General features: G+C 38.8%; 1 protein-coding gene across 1 annotated transcript in view; it reads right to left on the bottom strand.

Moving 5' to 3' along the window:
* Positions 1 to 1104: 1104 nt before the first annotated feature.
* LOC135469371 (neurexin 1-like) overlaps positions 1105 to 16405 on the bottom strand; it is a 112851-nt gene continuing 97550 nt past the window's right edge. Inside the window, 6 exon segments of the mRNA XM_064748002.1 lie at positions 1105 to 4586; positions 5149 to 5324; positions 6946 to 10065; positions 10704 to 10767; positions 11769 to 11880; positions 13070 to 13171. Of these exon segments, the coding sequence (XP_064604072.1) occupies positions 4046 to 4586; positions 5149 to 5324; positions 6946 to 10065; positions 10704 to 10767; positions 11769 to 11880; positions 13070 to 13171 (4115 nt within the window). The 3' untranslated portion in view covers positions 1105 to 4045.

Raw genomic sequence — 16405 nt, 5'->3', positions numbered from 1 at the left:
ACTAGTGGTTGGAGCACAACAAAAAGAAACGATATCTAGCACACTTCTCGAAATATTCCATGACCATTTTTTGTGTCTATACGCCGCAATATTCACCTGATACAGGTTGTTCAGTGGGCCGCATTCTACGTTCTTCAGTAGAGGTTTTCATCATATTTACTAACGGACTGTAGGCTATCTGTACGCATCTAATTTTTTTTTTTTTACTTTTTTGGGGACCTTTTCAATTTGCAAGGCTTAATCCACCCGGACAACCCATAAATTAGAGCTTAAAGGAAACATGAAATGCTTTGGTATTATTTCTTAATGTGCAGATTATCTTGTGTAAGAACAAATTTTTCGACTTTCACAGTGGGGTAGGGTGGGTGGGAGTGCAAAAATAGCTTTAAAGTACAGTTTTCTTAAGGCCCCAGTGGCCAGTCCGGAAATTAAGTAGCTTGCAGCGCTGACGTCAATAATGAGCCGAATGGGGGCAGGTTTAGGGGCACAGAGGGGGTGCTAAACTGGCCCGATTAAGCCATGCAATATATGTATACATGTCACCTTGCCCACACTGTAGTGACATGGTTCACAGGGCTTGGGGCACTTCGAGGGTGTTCACCGAGTTCCGAGCAAGAACAACGATGACGTAATTTCTGAAAAAATCCGGCCATTGATGGAAAATATGCATAATCTAGAGGGGTAATTAACAGGTATAAAAATACCCATGAAATTTTTTTAAACCAAAATTCCAAGGCATACTTTTCATTTGGCATAGAATCATAATCTTTGTTTTATAGTTCCTTCTTCACATATCCTTTAATTTGATCTTTCTCTTTGTTTAACCAGCCAGGGGCTTATTACTGCCTTGAGGTTTAGACAGATTAACTGTTTATATCTCTATGGCCTATAATGGGTAACAAACGTGGATGTACAACCATACTTTGTTGTGTAACGCCATACTCAAGAATTTTTCACTTATGCTATGGCTGTCAGTATGAAAGAAACAGAATTGGCCAGGGAAAACCACCATCTTTTGGTAACGTGTTGGCAAACATACCCACACTTGATGCACACATATGCACACCATACTTGTAGAAGTCAAGCAATTCATAACACAACATATCCAATCGAGTAGAAACGTTTATTTCACGTGTATTTATCATCATAATTATTTGTACAAAATGGTTTAATCTACTCGTCGCCATTAGCACTCTCCAAACACACACACACATACAACAACAATGAATTCTTTACCCAGGCAGTTGGCTGAGCAACGCCTTATAAAGAACATACAACGAACAAGGTCAACTTTGAAATGAACATGTTCACGTGCGGATTGAAGTTTACAGCTGATATATAATAACTATTTGTAACTACCACTTTTAAAACGACGGTGAAACCATGTTTGAAGCACAGAGTACCATGTACAGACGACTTTCTACAATACACAAGTACGATCAATAACATTCACAAAGTCTACTGTAATATCAATATGGAAGAGTGCCGACTCTAATAATGATAAACTTTCTTTAAAGCCTTTGTATAAAACAGACAGACAAAACAGTACTTTTGAGACATATTTCATCAGCCAGTAGTGATGTGTGAAACTGAGGAACTGGTGGTGATACTTGGAACCTGTTTCAAACAAATTAGTCTCTGAGATTTTTTGCATGGTATATGCTAACCTTGAAAAAAAGAGAAACTGCTAAAACAGACTGTAAAAACTGGATTAAAATTGTGTTTTTTTTTTCAAATAAATATTAGTCAAATAAGGTACGTTTATGAAAATTAGGAGGAGATTGTGCGGTTCTGATAAGAAGCTAAGGCATATTTGTTTTTCCTCTCTTACTGCCTGGACATGATAAAAATGTAAAGATATACGGGAAGAGACTATACGCCATATTGCTTAAAGCACTATTCTATGGGAAAACCATTTAACACAGTTTTTCACCATGTGTACGGAAATAAGGAGGTAAATTATCAACTACTCACTTCAAACAACATGGCTTGATTATAAAAATCTGAATAAAAAGGCATTGGTCCCAGTTTTTGAACTAAACTAAATCGTGAGGTTTTAAGTCAGATATATATAGACTTGGGCTAAATCCCACAGTCTTTAAAATCCCCTGTCAAGTTTTCACGCACAGAAATGAAGTCTGGATCCGTCATTCCTGTGGACTCAACGCCATCAGCCAGTGAATTCCAGACTTCAATCAAAGGACACCAGTCCTCATTCAGCCGATATTTCAGTAAAACCCGTGTCATTTAGGCAATGTATAATACAAGTATCAGAGATTACATTGTGCTGTCATTCGAACAGGTAAATGACTGAATATGCTACTTCTTGCCATGCAGGGTCTGCTAGCAAGCATAATATGTACAAAGAATGAATTATGAGGTAATAATCAGAAGGAAAATAAAAATAAAAACGTAACAAGAGGTGCACTTGCAAATTAACACAAACAATTTGTGTATGTCATAAATAACAATATAAAAGCACGTAATGATACAACAGTGTAACACTGCGTAGATAAAAATACAAACAATACACAGATACAACCATTTAGGTCAATTATTCCCTCGTCTATGGAAGGTCGTTTGTGACACTATCTAGAGAATATAAGTAGCGGGGTAACATGGACCCAAGCACCTACAGTACATGCATCTCTACTGACCAGATCCATGCTCAGTTGGGAAACATGCACCCAAGCCCATATAGTATAGGCAACTCTATTGGTCAGATCTTTGCTCAGCAGGGAAATTTGGACCCAAGTTTATACAGTACAGGCAACTATTTGTCAGATCCTTGCTCAGCAGGGAAACTCAGGCCCAAGCTTAAATAGTACAGGCAACTCCATTGGTTAGGTCCTTGCTCAGCCGGGAAACACGACGAAATTCTCTATAATACAGGCCGTGGTATTGGTCAGATCCAGCTCTGAGCACATTATCCAAGCATTTCACAGGAAAACTGGGCGGCTACACAATCAGGTTTATAACAGTGCTAGAACACAGCAGTAACGCAGAGTTATCTTTCTTATAATACAAATATACAGCAAATTTCTATAGACTGACTATTCTGGACCATATTTCCGACAGAAGTACAAGGGTTGTATTTTATCACACGCAGTTGAGTGGTTATGGTCCTAGTTCTCTGTTGCTATGGTTACAGTTCTCTGTTGCTATGGTGACAATTCTTGGTCTTGTAACTCGTTCCATCCTAATGTGTCAACTAGGTCTACTAACAGTGAACGGGTGCATGATATGACAATTAAAGCTCAATTTGTACAAACACTGAATTTGTATGCTTAACCTACACATGATATGTGTTCCTTAAAACATCTGCGCCATGAATAGAACAAAATTAAACAGTACTTCAATACTGATAAATGATTGTATTCCAAAAGACATGCCTATATTAAACACAGCCTAATTCTGCTTTTGCGTTTTTTTCCCAGCAATAGTTTTTATTCGAAACAATTTTCTGCAAACTGGGGTAATATCTCAGGATTGAGCTCATGGTTACTCCCCTCAAAGGCGCCTTCTTATACAAATTGCACCAATGTACTAACCAAAATAACCCCCCAAAAATCACATTGTTTGGGAGGCCAGCTACATGTACATATCCGTCAAGGGGAGACAGCTAATCATCTGTCGTCACTAGATTCCAGTCAGAAGCTTCTAGGCATGTCTGTAAAAGCCAACTATCGGTAATTAGTTTGTTTACTGAATTTAAATGAACGTTTAGACAAAACATTGCACAACAACACTGGTAAACACTATCCGTGCTGATCAGGGACAGTTTGTGTGTAGACCTTTGATGACTAAGGTTTAATCAGCTTTGTCCTCAGAATTGTTGTAATTGAGCACTCAATATCTTCTCTTGGACCCCTGACCATTCAGGGCTCTCACACACAAGTCTTGGTCAAACAGACTGAGCTGAGCGTGGAATTCACAAATCCTTGAACACTATAATACGTTTTCCCCCTCCAGCCACTTTGATTTCATTATCACATTTTAAAAATTATACAGTAAAATTTTCTTCTTAAAGAGCAGTCTAGAATTCTCAGACATACCATTCTTTAACGTCTCGTTTCTTGCCAGTTTTTCCTGGGGCACAGTTATTGTTGGGTTTAAGGCCTCCATTAGTGCTGGGGGCCTTTTTGGGTTCACTTACATAGGCAAAATTTTGAGTTTCGTCTACTTTGTATGATCCTTCATCCCTGCTGCGAAATTTATACAGAGCATATATTAGGATAAGTAATGCAATTGCAACACCAGCCACTATTCCCACGATAAGACCGACATTGACACGTTCCATATTTTTTTCTGTTTTGATTGGTCGTTCTGTTGGTCCATTTGCATTGTCTCCTTCTGACGGGCCATTAAGCGACACAGTGATGTTGGCAAGGCCGCTCCATACAGTTGCGTCCTCCTTAGGCCGCTTGGTGGTGCCATGTGTAGATCCCTTTGTGGGCGGCTTTCTGCTGGTTTTCCCAGGATTCCTGGGCGGCTTCCTTGTTGGGGGTCTCCTTGATGGCTGAGTTTCTCGGCCATCCCCACCAGAGCCATCACAGCTGTCCTCATCATCACACGGAGCAGTTTTACTGTTAAAAAGACAAAGTTGGAGAATTTATCCCATGCTTAAGTATGCAAAACTTGCGCTTGGGTCAAGTTGGTATTTTGACTTAATCTGCTGGGCCACAAAATGTAACTACATGCAAAATTTTATCCAAACTGAACAATATTTTGAACAGTTATTGGTGTTTATAATGCTACACTGAAGAATCTTTAACTTACTCTACATCTGGCAGTCAGTCTAATGGATGGAAAAAAACCAGCCTGCATTTGTTGAGTTACTGACAAACTTTCTCATGTGTGCCATTATAATGTGCACACCATATTGGTGCAAGTGATTTTCACTGCATATTAAGACTGTGCCATTGGCCAAATAAACAAATAAGAAAGAGTGAGGTGATTAATAAAATCTCTCTCCAAAGACAGGAATGAACGGATTCCTCTGATGAAAATGTTTTTAAATCAACAAGATCACATGGAGATGTACATGTTGATATCTGATTTGAGTCATGGAGTTATGGAATCGTGGAAGGACAGATGTGATAATGACAACGCCCAACAAGAAACATCATCGACACAGTAAAAGCCTACCTGGAGGTGGTTGTTTTAGGTTTGGGGGTGGTCCTGATGATGACTGTAGGTGTGATGATATCATCCTCGTGACCCGATACAACATCAGTGCAGTCATCTTCATCATCACTATGGCAACCCGACCCTTCTCCTGCAAAGATGATCTCGTCCGTGACATCCTGTCTGGGAGTTGTGTGCTGTAAGGAAGTAAGACAACATACATGTAACTACATATACAAGCATTTATACAAGACTTCAATTTTGTATTAATGAAAGCTTTAGAACAATGAATAAAATGTAATCTTGAAAATCAAGATTGGTTAAATGAACAGAACTGGACAAAGCAATTTGACTGGGAATGTATTTATCTGTATACATATATATATATATATATATATATATATATATATATATATTAAATTAATATATTAAAAAAAAAATTATATTTTTAAAGATTATCTTCAAATTTCCTATATACTGGTAGTACTGTAGCTCCACAGTACCAAACCAGCATAAGTTCATGCTGCACAGGGAGAGTGAATGTCATATATACAGTAAGACAAACTTCTTGCATAATATTAAATAGAATGGTAACAAAATATAGGACCAAGATTCAATTCCTTTACAAGTAGTTAATTAAGATTACTGGACACAAGTCTGAGCAATCATCCAAAATTCACATAGATATGCACTAAAGAAAAAATAATATCTTTTTTATACACATGGAACAGAGTAGAGATTTCCTTTTTTGACTGAAAGTCTGGAAAGTGCAAATAGTATTAATAATCCTATTGATTAAGCACGTCGGCAGTTTACCATTTATTCAAATCATTCATAAAAGGTTAAAATGGTCCAATAACTGCTATATTTATTGATTTATTAGTCTGCTTAAATTTGCTACATGTATAAATGTAAGACTTATTATCACTAGGCTCAATGTGTTACATACAAGGAGCTGCCTCAACTGAACAGTTATTTTACCAGACACAGCAAACACAAGCATAAATGTGGGAAATGAGACATGTTATTACGCAGGTAATGGCGCATATGAATGAATGAATGATTATGGCTTAATGCCACATCGGCAATATTTCAGCCATATTGTGGCGAGATGTCGCATCTGTGTAATAAGACATTAAAAAAAAAACACACACACACAATTTTTTTTAACATGCAGGACAATGTTAGTTTTGTATGTTAGCACAAAAATACAGTTTGTTAATTTTTCTATACTCCAGGTGTTAACTATTTCACTTGAAGATAAAACTCTAGTGTCTGAGATGACCTTCTTCTGACCTCATCCATGCAGATGTGGAATGGATTAGTAACTGGACAGGTACATTTTTATTCAACTGTCCTTGATCCATGCTGGTTAAACATAATGCATCCTGGGTCCATCCAACACTATGCATTCTTGCTCCATGCTGCTCAAACATTATGCATCCTTGCTCCATGCTGCTCAAACACTATGCATCCTTGGTCCATTCAACAATATGCATCCTTGCTCTATGCTGCTCAAACACTATCCATCCTTGCTCCATGCTGCTCAAAGATTATGCATCCTTGCTCCATGCTGCTTAAACATTATGCATTCTTGGTCCATTCAACACTTTGCATCCTTGGTCCATCCAAGACTATGCATCCTTGCTCCATGCTGCTCAAACATTATGCATCCTTGCTCCATGCTGCTCAAACACTATACATCCTTGGTCCATTCAACACTATGCATTCTTGCTCCATGCTGCTCAAACACTATGCATCCTTGGTCCAAACCACTCAAACAACACAGGCAACCACAGATTGTGGTCTTCCTCATACCTGGGCAGAGGCTTGATCATTCTGCTTCGTTAAATCCTCAGGTTTTGGGACTGCTGGGTCTTTAACTTTCAACTGAATGATGCGCTTAATGCTCTGAACAGCATTCCTCCAACTGATCACATTATTGTCTTTCACAGGCGTCGTTTTAGAAGAAACTTTTTCATGGCTTGTCCAACTTTCCTTCAGATACCATGACAATTTTGTTTTAAGTCGAATTCTCTTGGAATGACTGATCCTTAAGGTAGACAGGGCATTACGGTTACTAAGGGTAGTTTTGGAGACAATTTCTTTACCCGAATGAAACCTTGATCTTGAACCTGACAAAATATAATTCTCATCAATATCATCCGTGGTATCTACCGAATTTGGCTGGCTGCCTTCCTCTATTACTATTCTTTTAAGTGACATATTTTTATGCTGCAACATCTCCATGTCAACAAACCCTGGAATGCTCTTGTAGTTGGAATGTGTGTTATTGTTAGCTTTCTTAATATCAGAGTTTCTAGTCAATACTTCATCCACAATGGGACCTTTAACTTCTGAAATTTGGTCTTTCTTGTCACTTTTAAATGACAGTTGATCTCCAGAATGGCCAGGGTCTCCATTATGAATCTTGTATTTCTCTGTTGATTTCTGCACCTGTGAATTTTCTGAACTTGTAAAATGGAACCCTGAGCTCTTTCCCTGAAATGCTGGACTTTCAACATCCTCCAATCCAGGTAACATGGAACCACCACCACTTCCTGATCCTCTATCCTGTTTCCCATGCTCATTTTCCAAATCCTCCAAACCAGACAAAGTGGGACCATTACCACTTCCTGATCCTCTGTCAGGTTTCACACTTTCATTTTCAAAATCTTCTTGTCCCGGCATCATAGGACCAGCAACATTTCCTGATCCTCCCTTGGGTTTCACACTCTCATTTTCCAAATCCTCTAATTCAGGTAACATGGGACCACTGCCATTTTCTGATCCTCTGTTGGGTTTCAAATTGTCATTTTCCATATCCTCTAATCCAGGCAACATGGAACCATTGCCACTCCCTGATCCTCTGTCCAGTCTCACATGCTCATTTTCCAAATCCTCCATTCCTGGCAAAGTGGGACCATTACCACTTCCTGATCCTCTATCTGCTTTCACACTTTCATTTTCTAAATCTTCAAATCCAGGAAACATTTGACCATTGCCACTTCCTGATCCTCTGTGCAGTTTCACACTCTCGTTTTCCATATCCTTTAATCCAGGCAACATAGAACCACTGCCACTTCCTGATCCTCTGTGCAGTTTCACACTCTCATTTTCCATATCATCTAATCCAGGTGACATGGAACCATTACCACTTCCTGATCCTCTGTCGTGTTTCACACTTTTATTTTCTAAATCTTCAAATCCAGGAAACATTTGACCATTGCCACTTTCTGACCCTCTGTGCAGTTTCACACTCTCATTTTCCATATCCTCTAATCCAGGCAACATGGAACCACTGCCACTTCCTGATCCTCTGTCACGTTTCACACTCTCATTTTCCATATCTTCTAATCCAGGCAAGATGGAACCATTACCACTTCCTGATCCTCTGTCGCGTTTCACACTCTCATTTTCTAAATCTTCAAATCCAGGGAACATTTGACCACTGCCACTTCCTGATCCTCTGTCGCGTTTCACACTGTCATTCTCCAAATCCTCTAATCCAGGCGACATGGAACCATTACCACTTCCTGATCCTCTGTCATGTTTCACACTTTCGTTTTCCAAATCTTCAAATTCAGGGAACATTTGACCATTACCACTTCCTGATCCTCTGTCGCGTTTCACACTCTCGTTTTCCATATCCTCTAATCCAGGTGACATGGAACCATTACCACTTCCTGATCCTCTGTCGCGTTTCACACTGTCATTTTCTAAATCTTCAAATCCAGGAAACATTTGACCACTGCCACTTCCTGACCCTCTGTGCAGTTTCACCCTCTCGTTTTCCATATCCTCTAATCCAGGCAACATGGAACCACTGCCACTTCCTGATCCTCTGTCGCGTTTCACACTTTCATTTTCTAAATCTTCAAATCCAGGAAACATTTGACCATTGCCACTTCCTGATCCTCTGTCGCGTTTCACACTCTCGTTTTCCATATCCTCTAATCCAGGCAACATGGAACCACTGCCACTTCCTGATCCTCTGTCCAGTTTCACACTCTCATTTTTCATATCCTCTAACCCAGGCAACATGGGACCTTGGCCACTTCCTGATCCTCTATCAGATTTCACAACGTCATTCTCCACATCCTCTAATCCAGGCAACATGGAACCACTGCCACTTCCTGATCCTCTGTCGGATTTCACACTGTCATTCTCCAAATCCTCTAATCCAGGCAACATGGTACCTTGGCCACTTTCTGATTCTCTGTCAGATTTCACACTGTCATTCTCCACATCCTCTAATCCTGGCAACATGGTACCTTGGCCACTTCCTGATCCTCTGTCGGATTTCACACTGTCATTCTCCAAATCCTCTAATCCTGGCAACATGGTACCTTGGCCACTTCCTGATCCTCTGTCGGATTTCACACTGTCATTCTCCAAATCCTCTAATCCAGGCAACATGGTACCTTGGCCACTTCCTGATCCTCTGTCAAATTTCACACTGTCATTCTCCAAATTCTCTAATCCAGGCAACATTGTACCTTGGCCACTTTCTGATCCTCTGTCAGATTTCACACTGTCATTCTCCAAATCCTCTAATCCAGGCAACATGGTACCTTGGCCACTTCCTGATCCTCTGTCAGATTTCACAATGTCATTCTCCAAATCCTCTAATCCAGGCAACATGGAACCATTGCCACTTCCTGATCCTCTGTCAGATTTCACACTGTCATTCTCCAAATCCTCTAATCCTGGCAATATGGGACCATTGTCACTTCCTGATCCTCTGGCAGATTTTACTTTGTCAGACTCTCCATTGAATGGTTTTTTGCCAGTTATCTCAACCTCTACCTCCATGTCCTCAAATCCTGGTCGCATGGGTGAGATCCCACTCCCTGAGCCACTGGCCACACCAAACTGCAGTTCTTCAAGAGAACTCTCCATAACTATGGAAGGAGTTGGCAATGTTGTCCAAGATGGCTGCCAGGTGAATATAACAACAACAACACATACATACATACATACATGTAATTAAATCTTGTCATAAATCGACTCTTTGATTGATCTGATTCCTGTTTAACTCAAGAATATTTCCCTTACCCTAATTCTTTCAATTTTTGGGACAGGTTTTAGTAGTGTCGAAAATAGAATATTACATTTCTTTACCAGCCGTTTGGAAAAGTAAAGATCTGTTCCTCATTAGATGGTCTAACCCTCTGAGAATAAAGAAACTCAGTATTCCTGCTACAATTACACATTTATTGTTTCAAATGAGCAGACCAAGTGTCCCAATATTAAAAGAAATAAGGTACTATTCACCAGCATTATGGTGGAAGGAAACCAGGCCCAGCCCAGGAGGAAACCCACGACCATGAGCACGTTGCCATCAGCACATTGCCTAGCTCACTGAATCTGTTGAAGTGTAAACTACGAATCCGTTGTCAGTATAAACCTACTTCTGAACCTTGTGGGAAACCAGATGCTGACTCCTTCAAGAAGAGTATGTCAATATGTTTATGGCACTTTCCTGAAGAAACTTAAAAACCAGAATCATTTTAGGACAAATAAACACAGAATAGATTGACAATGCTTTGAAGGAAGACGGAATTAATTCTTACTCGGATTCCTTCGGTCGACTGCCAGCCAGCTTTCACCAGATCAACAACGTCTGCTTTGGGGTCTCTGATAACATACAAATTAATGACAAGTCAGTTTAAAGTGAAAGTACCAAAAAAAAAAAGACACAAAGACTGACAATAGCTACAGACTAATAAGTAGAAAGGTTTTCTGAAGTCATAAACAATGCAATGAAAACAAAATTTTTTTTACACACTCAAACATTTTCACATCTAAAAAGGCAAGTGCATTTTATTTGATCATTGTTTAACACCACACTGAAGTATTTTTCACTATGGACCTGGATAAACCACCAGCCTTTGGCAAGTTGCTGACGCACTTTCCCGCAAGTGACATACTGATATGTATACCACATTGGCTGAAGACAAACACTGTACAGCACAAATGGCCAGACAGGTGCTTATTATCACCAAAGGCTCATGGACAGTGCCAGCTGGTGAATCTACTAATTCCCATATCATGGCTGGTTTTAACCCTGCATGTCCTGTATTCCAGCAATTGAAAGGCAACTTCCATCATTAACAATCAGACAACAGCCTGCTTTCAATGACTAAAGCACTTTTTTCAGTGGAATTTAAGTATAAAATTATGAATATATGTTAAAAATGATTTGTTTTGGCACTAACATTAAAACTTTCATAAAAATGTGCCACTATTTTTCCAAACCCCTTAGTTTTCTCAGAATGTTTGAAAATGTTTGCTGCAGAGACGGTTGAAAAGATTCAAGAATTATGGTCACCATAAATGTGTCTCTACTGTTGATGGCAAAAAAAAACCCATTCATGTATCAGTGGCTATATACAGATAATACATCTTTATGAGAGTAACAACTAGTTAAATCTTCCAAACTTTGCAAACAAATCGTTTGGAACACAGAGAATTAAACAAAATCTCATCTTAACAAGGAAATAACGCCCTCGGTAATAAAAGCCACAGATTAGCTGCAACTGTAGAAACTTTAAGCTCCACATAATATCCAGTGTTTTTATGAAGCTTTATTTTAGTTGGATGTTGGCATGTAGGTTTGGTATAAAGAAAGCTCTCACTGTTTGATATGTCTCTCGAACTCCATGTCCTCCTGCACATCCCCCTCTATTGTTATCTGTGGATCGTTCTCCGATGCCAGGTCTAGTAATCGCTTCTCGTTAAATACCAATCCTAAACAAAACAAACAAACATACATTGGTCAGATTCTTTTCTTGTTTTTTTTTTTTTTTTTTGGTCAATACACCATTTAGTGGAACAAATGGAAACTGAATACTGAAATAAATGTTCTAGTGCTTTACTATTCAGTCAAAGTAATTATTTTTTAACAATGAAAACAAATGAAACAAGTAAAAATGTTTCACCTTAGGCAACACCAGTGAGGTGTCGTCCTACTTTTTTTTGGTCAATACACCATTTAGTGGTACAAATGGATACTGACTACTGAAATAAATGTTCTAGTGCTTTACTATTCAGTCAAAGTAATTATTTTTTAACAATGAAAACAAATGAAACAAGTAAAAATGTTTCACCTTATGCAACACCAGTGAGGTGTCGTCCTACTGATGGGAGAGTATGGACAGAGCCCAGAGAATACCAACACTATATCTCAGGTACATGACCAAACCCCCTACATGCAGCTAAATTATTTATTTGACTGCTGTTAAACCACATAAATAGGAATTCTGGATATATATAATTATGGTCCGTTTTACTGTTGGAAGAAACCAGAGTGCCCAAGGTAAACCACCGACCTTTGGCAAGTAACTGACAAACTTTCCCACATGAGACTTTATACAGATAAGCACACCATACTGGTGGGAGACAAATGACAGTTTATTGCCAACAAAGGCTCCACACAGTCAGAGGCAACCTCCTACCTTAAAGTAGCACCTGAATTAGGTATTGTGATTTATTTATTTATTTGATTGGTGTGTTTTACGCCGTACTCAAGAATATTTCACTTATATGACGGTGGCCAGCATTATGGTGGGAGGAAATCGGGCAGAGCCCGGGGGAAACCCACGACCATCCACAGGTTGCTGACAGTCCTTCCCACATACGGCCGGAGAGGAAGCCAGCATGAGCTGGACTTGAACTCACAGCGACCGCATTGGTGAGAGACTCCTGGGTCATTACGCTGTGCTAGCGCACTAACCGACTGAGCCACGGAGGCCCCCCATTAGGTATTGTGTTCCAGACTATTATGATTTCATTAGTCAAATGTCAGCAAGTTTTTGTAAGAAGCAGCAGCTTGTCTAATACCTAAATGTCAAGCACATTTAATCCTGTACAACAATCTGTTTCACCTCCTGCACTACCAAGAGGTCTGCAGATTGCCTTTCCATTCACCACAGCCTACCTGACATTATTCCGCGGAACTGTCGTATAATTCGCCCGTCTTTGTTCTTCTTGCCTCCTATCTGAATCACAGCTTGATCATTGAACATATTGAGTTGTCTCCCTGCAATTGAGGAATGCCATCCCGTGGTTGTTATTATGCAGGGATAGGGAAATCTTTACAGATGATATAACATGAAACAAGGGGGAAAAAGGACAGACAAATGAACTTAACAGATAACCAACTAGCAAAGATATCTGATTTTGGGAAGGAAAGTTTCTTCAAACAATACTGCTTTTTAGAGATAGTACCCTGCATAATTTATTAAATCCAGAAGTGTTCTTTAGACACTTATATTTCTAAGGAAATTTCAGGTTGATTGAGTTGTCAGATTAGTATATAAGATGAGACAAGAGTGCACTGAACTATTAAAACTGAAACCAAACACCTCTATCCAAGAATAAAGTGAGCCTGTCCTGACCAGGTTAAAATGAATACTCATGGTCATGCATGGTTCAGTCCACTTTTATCCAGGGATGTCAGGCTATTTAGATTTCATTTTGAACTAAATGTGATTTCAAAACTGAAAATGGTGCAATAGTGAAGGATAATACTGTATTTTCAGTCAGTTTGCCCTGAAAAATATTACCTGAGTCATTTCCCTTATGCACAAGCCAAGAGAAAACTGAGACAAAATATGGGGGGCAAAAATGGAATAAAAAAAAAGCCATTATGAATGACAAACACACTCATATCTTGCTTTGAAAAACTGGATTAGGGTGAATGTGTCATAATACAAAGTGTAACTGTAATAACCTCCAGAGAGGGCGTGGCTTTCGTCCAAAGTCTCGCCATGGTAGTTACAGTTTGATGGAATGATACACCTTTCTTGTAAAAACTGCCCAAGATGCTTTCAGTTCTAGAACACTGAATATTATTCATCAGAATGACAAACCAGACAGCTGGGCATTAATGATGGTGAAACATGGGAAATATATAAATCTGACAAAGACAAGAGCAGAGAGTGTTTGCCATACAAATAACATGAGTATTAAACAACAATATAATCTGGAAGATGACATATACATGACATTGGTAACAGGTCTCTATGACTGACAAAACATTTGCATGTACAGGTATGAAAATACATGCCTAAAATACAATGTCAAAATTTCAGCTATAACTCTGATAACTCATACAAATTAATTCTACCGCTGTACATTTTTTTAATGTTAAATCCAAACAGTAAACATACAATTTTTAAGAACAAAAATACAAAAAATATCTAAAATCGTGAATGACAATGTCTAGAGCACAATTTGTCCATTGCAATGTACTTGGAAAATCTCGTGAAATTTTACATGCATATAGTAAACTGGTCCACTGAAGACAACGATATCTAGAATTTGATCAGGATGTTCATTAATTTATTCATTGATATGACTGCTGTTTAATAATACCACACTCAAGAATTCTTCATTCATAAAATAGCCATTTAGTTTTGTAGGGGGAGGCAATCAGAATGCCCAAGTAAACCACTGACCTTGGGCAAGTTACTGACAAATTTTCCTGTATAGGTAAGCTTACAGACAGGCTGCCAGAAGACAACAGTACGTCTTCCTCAGGCTCCCCCTTGGCTCAAAGTTATCTACACAGCTCGGCCCTGAAGTAACTTTGGCCCGAAAGGTTCCTTAATGGTCTTCATGGAACCCTACAAACTGCCCGAAGGACATGGTCAACCAGTTATGGTCATCATGACCTACTAAAAGTTAGATCTGGGGAATCTACAAATTCCATGTCCATTGCCAGGATTGAATCCACAACCTGAGAGCCTCATAGTTTAGGAGATCCTGCTCAGAGGCCAAACTGGACTTTGACATACATCATGCTTCAATGACCAAGATGCAACCTAATCATCTTGTTTTTAATATATATATAATTCTGTGATCAGTTCAGCTGTCAGACATGTCTTCCATTCTGGTAGCTAATTTGGTGATGCCATGGGCTGGAGATCTCGGCCACAACATTTTGTTGACACACATGCCAAAATCCATTGAGGCAAACCTTAGCAGGCAAGAGAATACATGTATGTTCGATTCTACTTCAAAAAATGCACTTTTTGCGCTTTCACACATTCTAAAATTTTCAATGGTTACATTTATTCACCTAATTTATTTTAGGGATTTCTGAGTTGCCAGCAAAGGCCCCTAATTGATATTACAAGCTAATAAGGCCACACTGAAATACCCCCCTTGATTTCACTCTCTTGTATAACAGGTGCATTTCCAGGGGTACATGCACATGTAGACTGTGGTTAGGTAGGATATCAGAAAATGGTTTCAAAGTTAAAGCATCATACTAACCTTGTTGAATACCTTGACAAGTTTCAATGTTGTAAACTGATTTGGAAAACCCAGGATAAACGTAAGGTATTTTTTTAATCCATTCAGAGTTAATTTAAAAATGCTAGCCCTAAAAAAATACACAATAGACAGTTTTGGTAAACTTTGTCAAATCTGTATGTTCTATCTACGCTCAAAAATATGGATTTAATTTAAGATCTCTCAACATTTCTGTAACTGTCAAAGGCTGATATGTTTTTCTACATTTTGTTGCATAGAAAAAAATTGTCACTGTCATGACAAAACCTAAATACTTTAACAGATCTCACCTCACACCTCCAAAACTAATCCTGCGCTATGTCATAGTCAGTGTCAGGTAACAAGGGAGGTAATTCAAAGCAGGCCTGTTACATATTACAGTGTAGCACTTTGACACAAAAAAGAAATAATAACGGTAGCCATATAAAGATTTTGATCTCGTACAAAACATGAACTGTACACTTTATCAATATGTCAATTTCTTCAATCATAACAGTTTCTATTTCATGAGTCCAGAAAAAACATAAGTTTAAAAGTTTAACGGCCAAAAAATACACAATGCACTACAGTAATAAAAGCATAAATATGACACATTGTCCAAAATTAACATGATGAATCTGACAAAGACATGAAAAGAAGACTATAAGAGAAAATGAGTTGAAATATTTCTGAGATTGACATAAAATGTAGCCTGGATGTACCATGAGCTGGGATTACAAATTCAATTCATCATAAGTTAAACACCCCCTGTTTGCCAAAATGTTATATCCCGGCAAGCTAGAAAGACAGCAAAAATGACTGACAAACAGGGAGGGGGTGGGGGGTGGGGGGTCAGATTGGCATAAAATAAATAAACTCTCCGGATGGCATGAAGATAAAACTTGACAAGATTAAGTATTACAATAATAATGGTACAATAATAAATAATAACAGCAGTGACATTTCTATATAAACCTCAAAAGTAAGCAAGTGTGTG

This window comes from Liolophura sinensis, chromosome 6 (assembly GCF_032854445.1).
Source record: "Liolophura sinensis isolate JHLJ2023 chromosome 6, CUHK_Ljap_v2, whole genome shotgun sequence".
Lineage (NCBI taxonomy): Eukaryota > Metazoa > Mollusca > Polyplacophora > Chitonida > Chitonidae > Liolophura > Liolophura sinensis.
The sequence above is the reverse complement of the archived record's forward strand: the minus strand, read 5'-3'. Positions and strand labels throughout refer to the sequence as shown.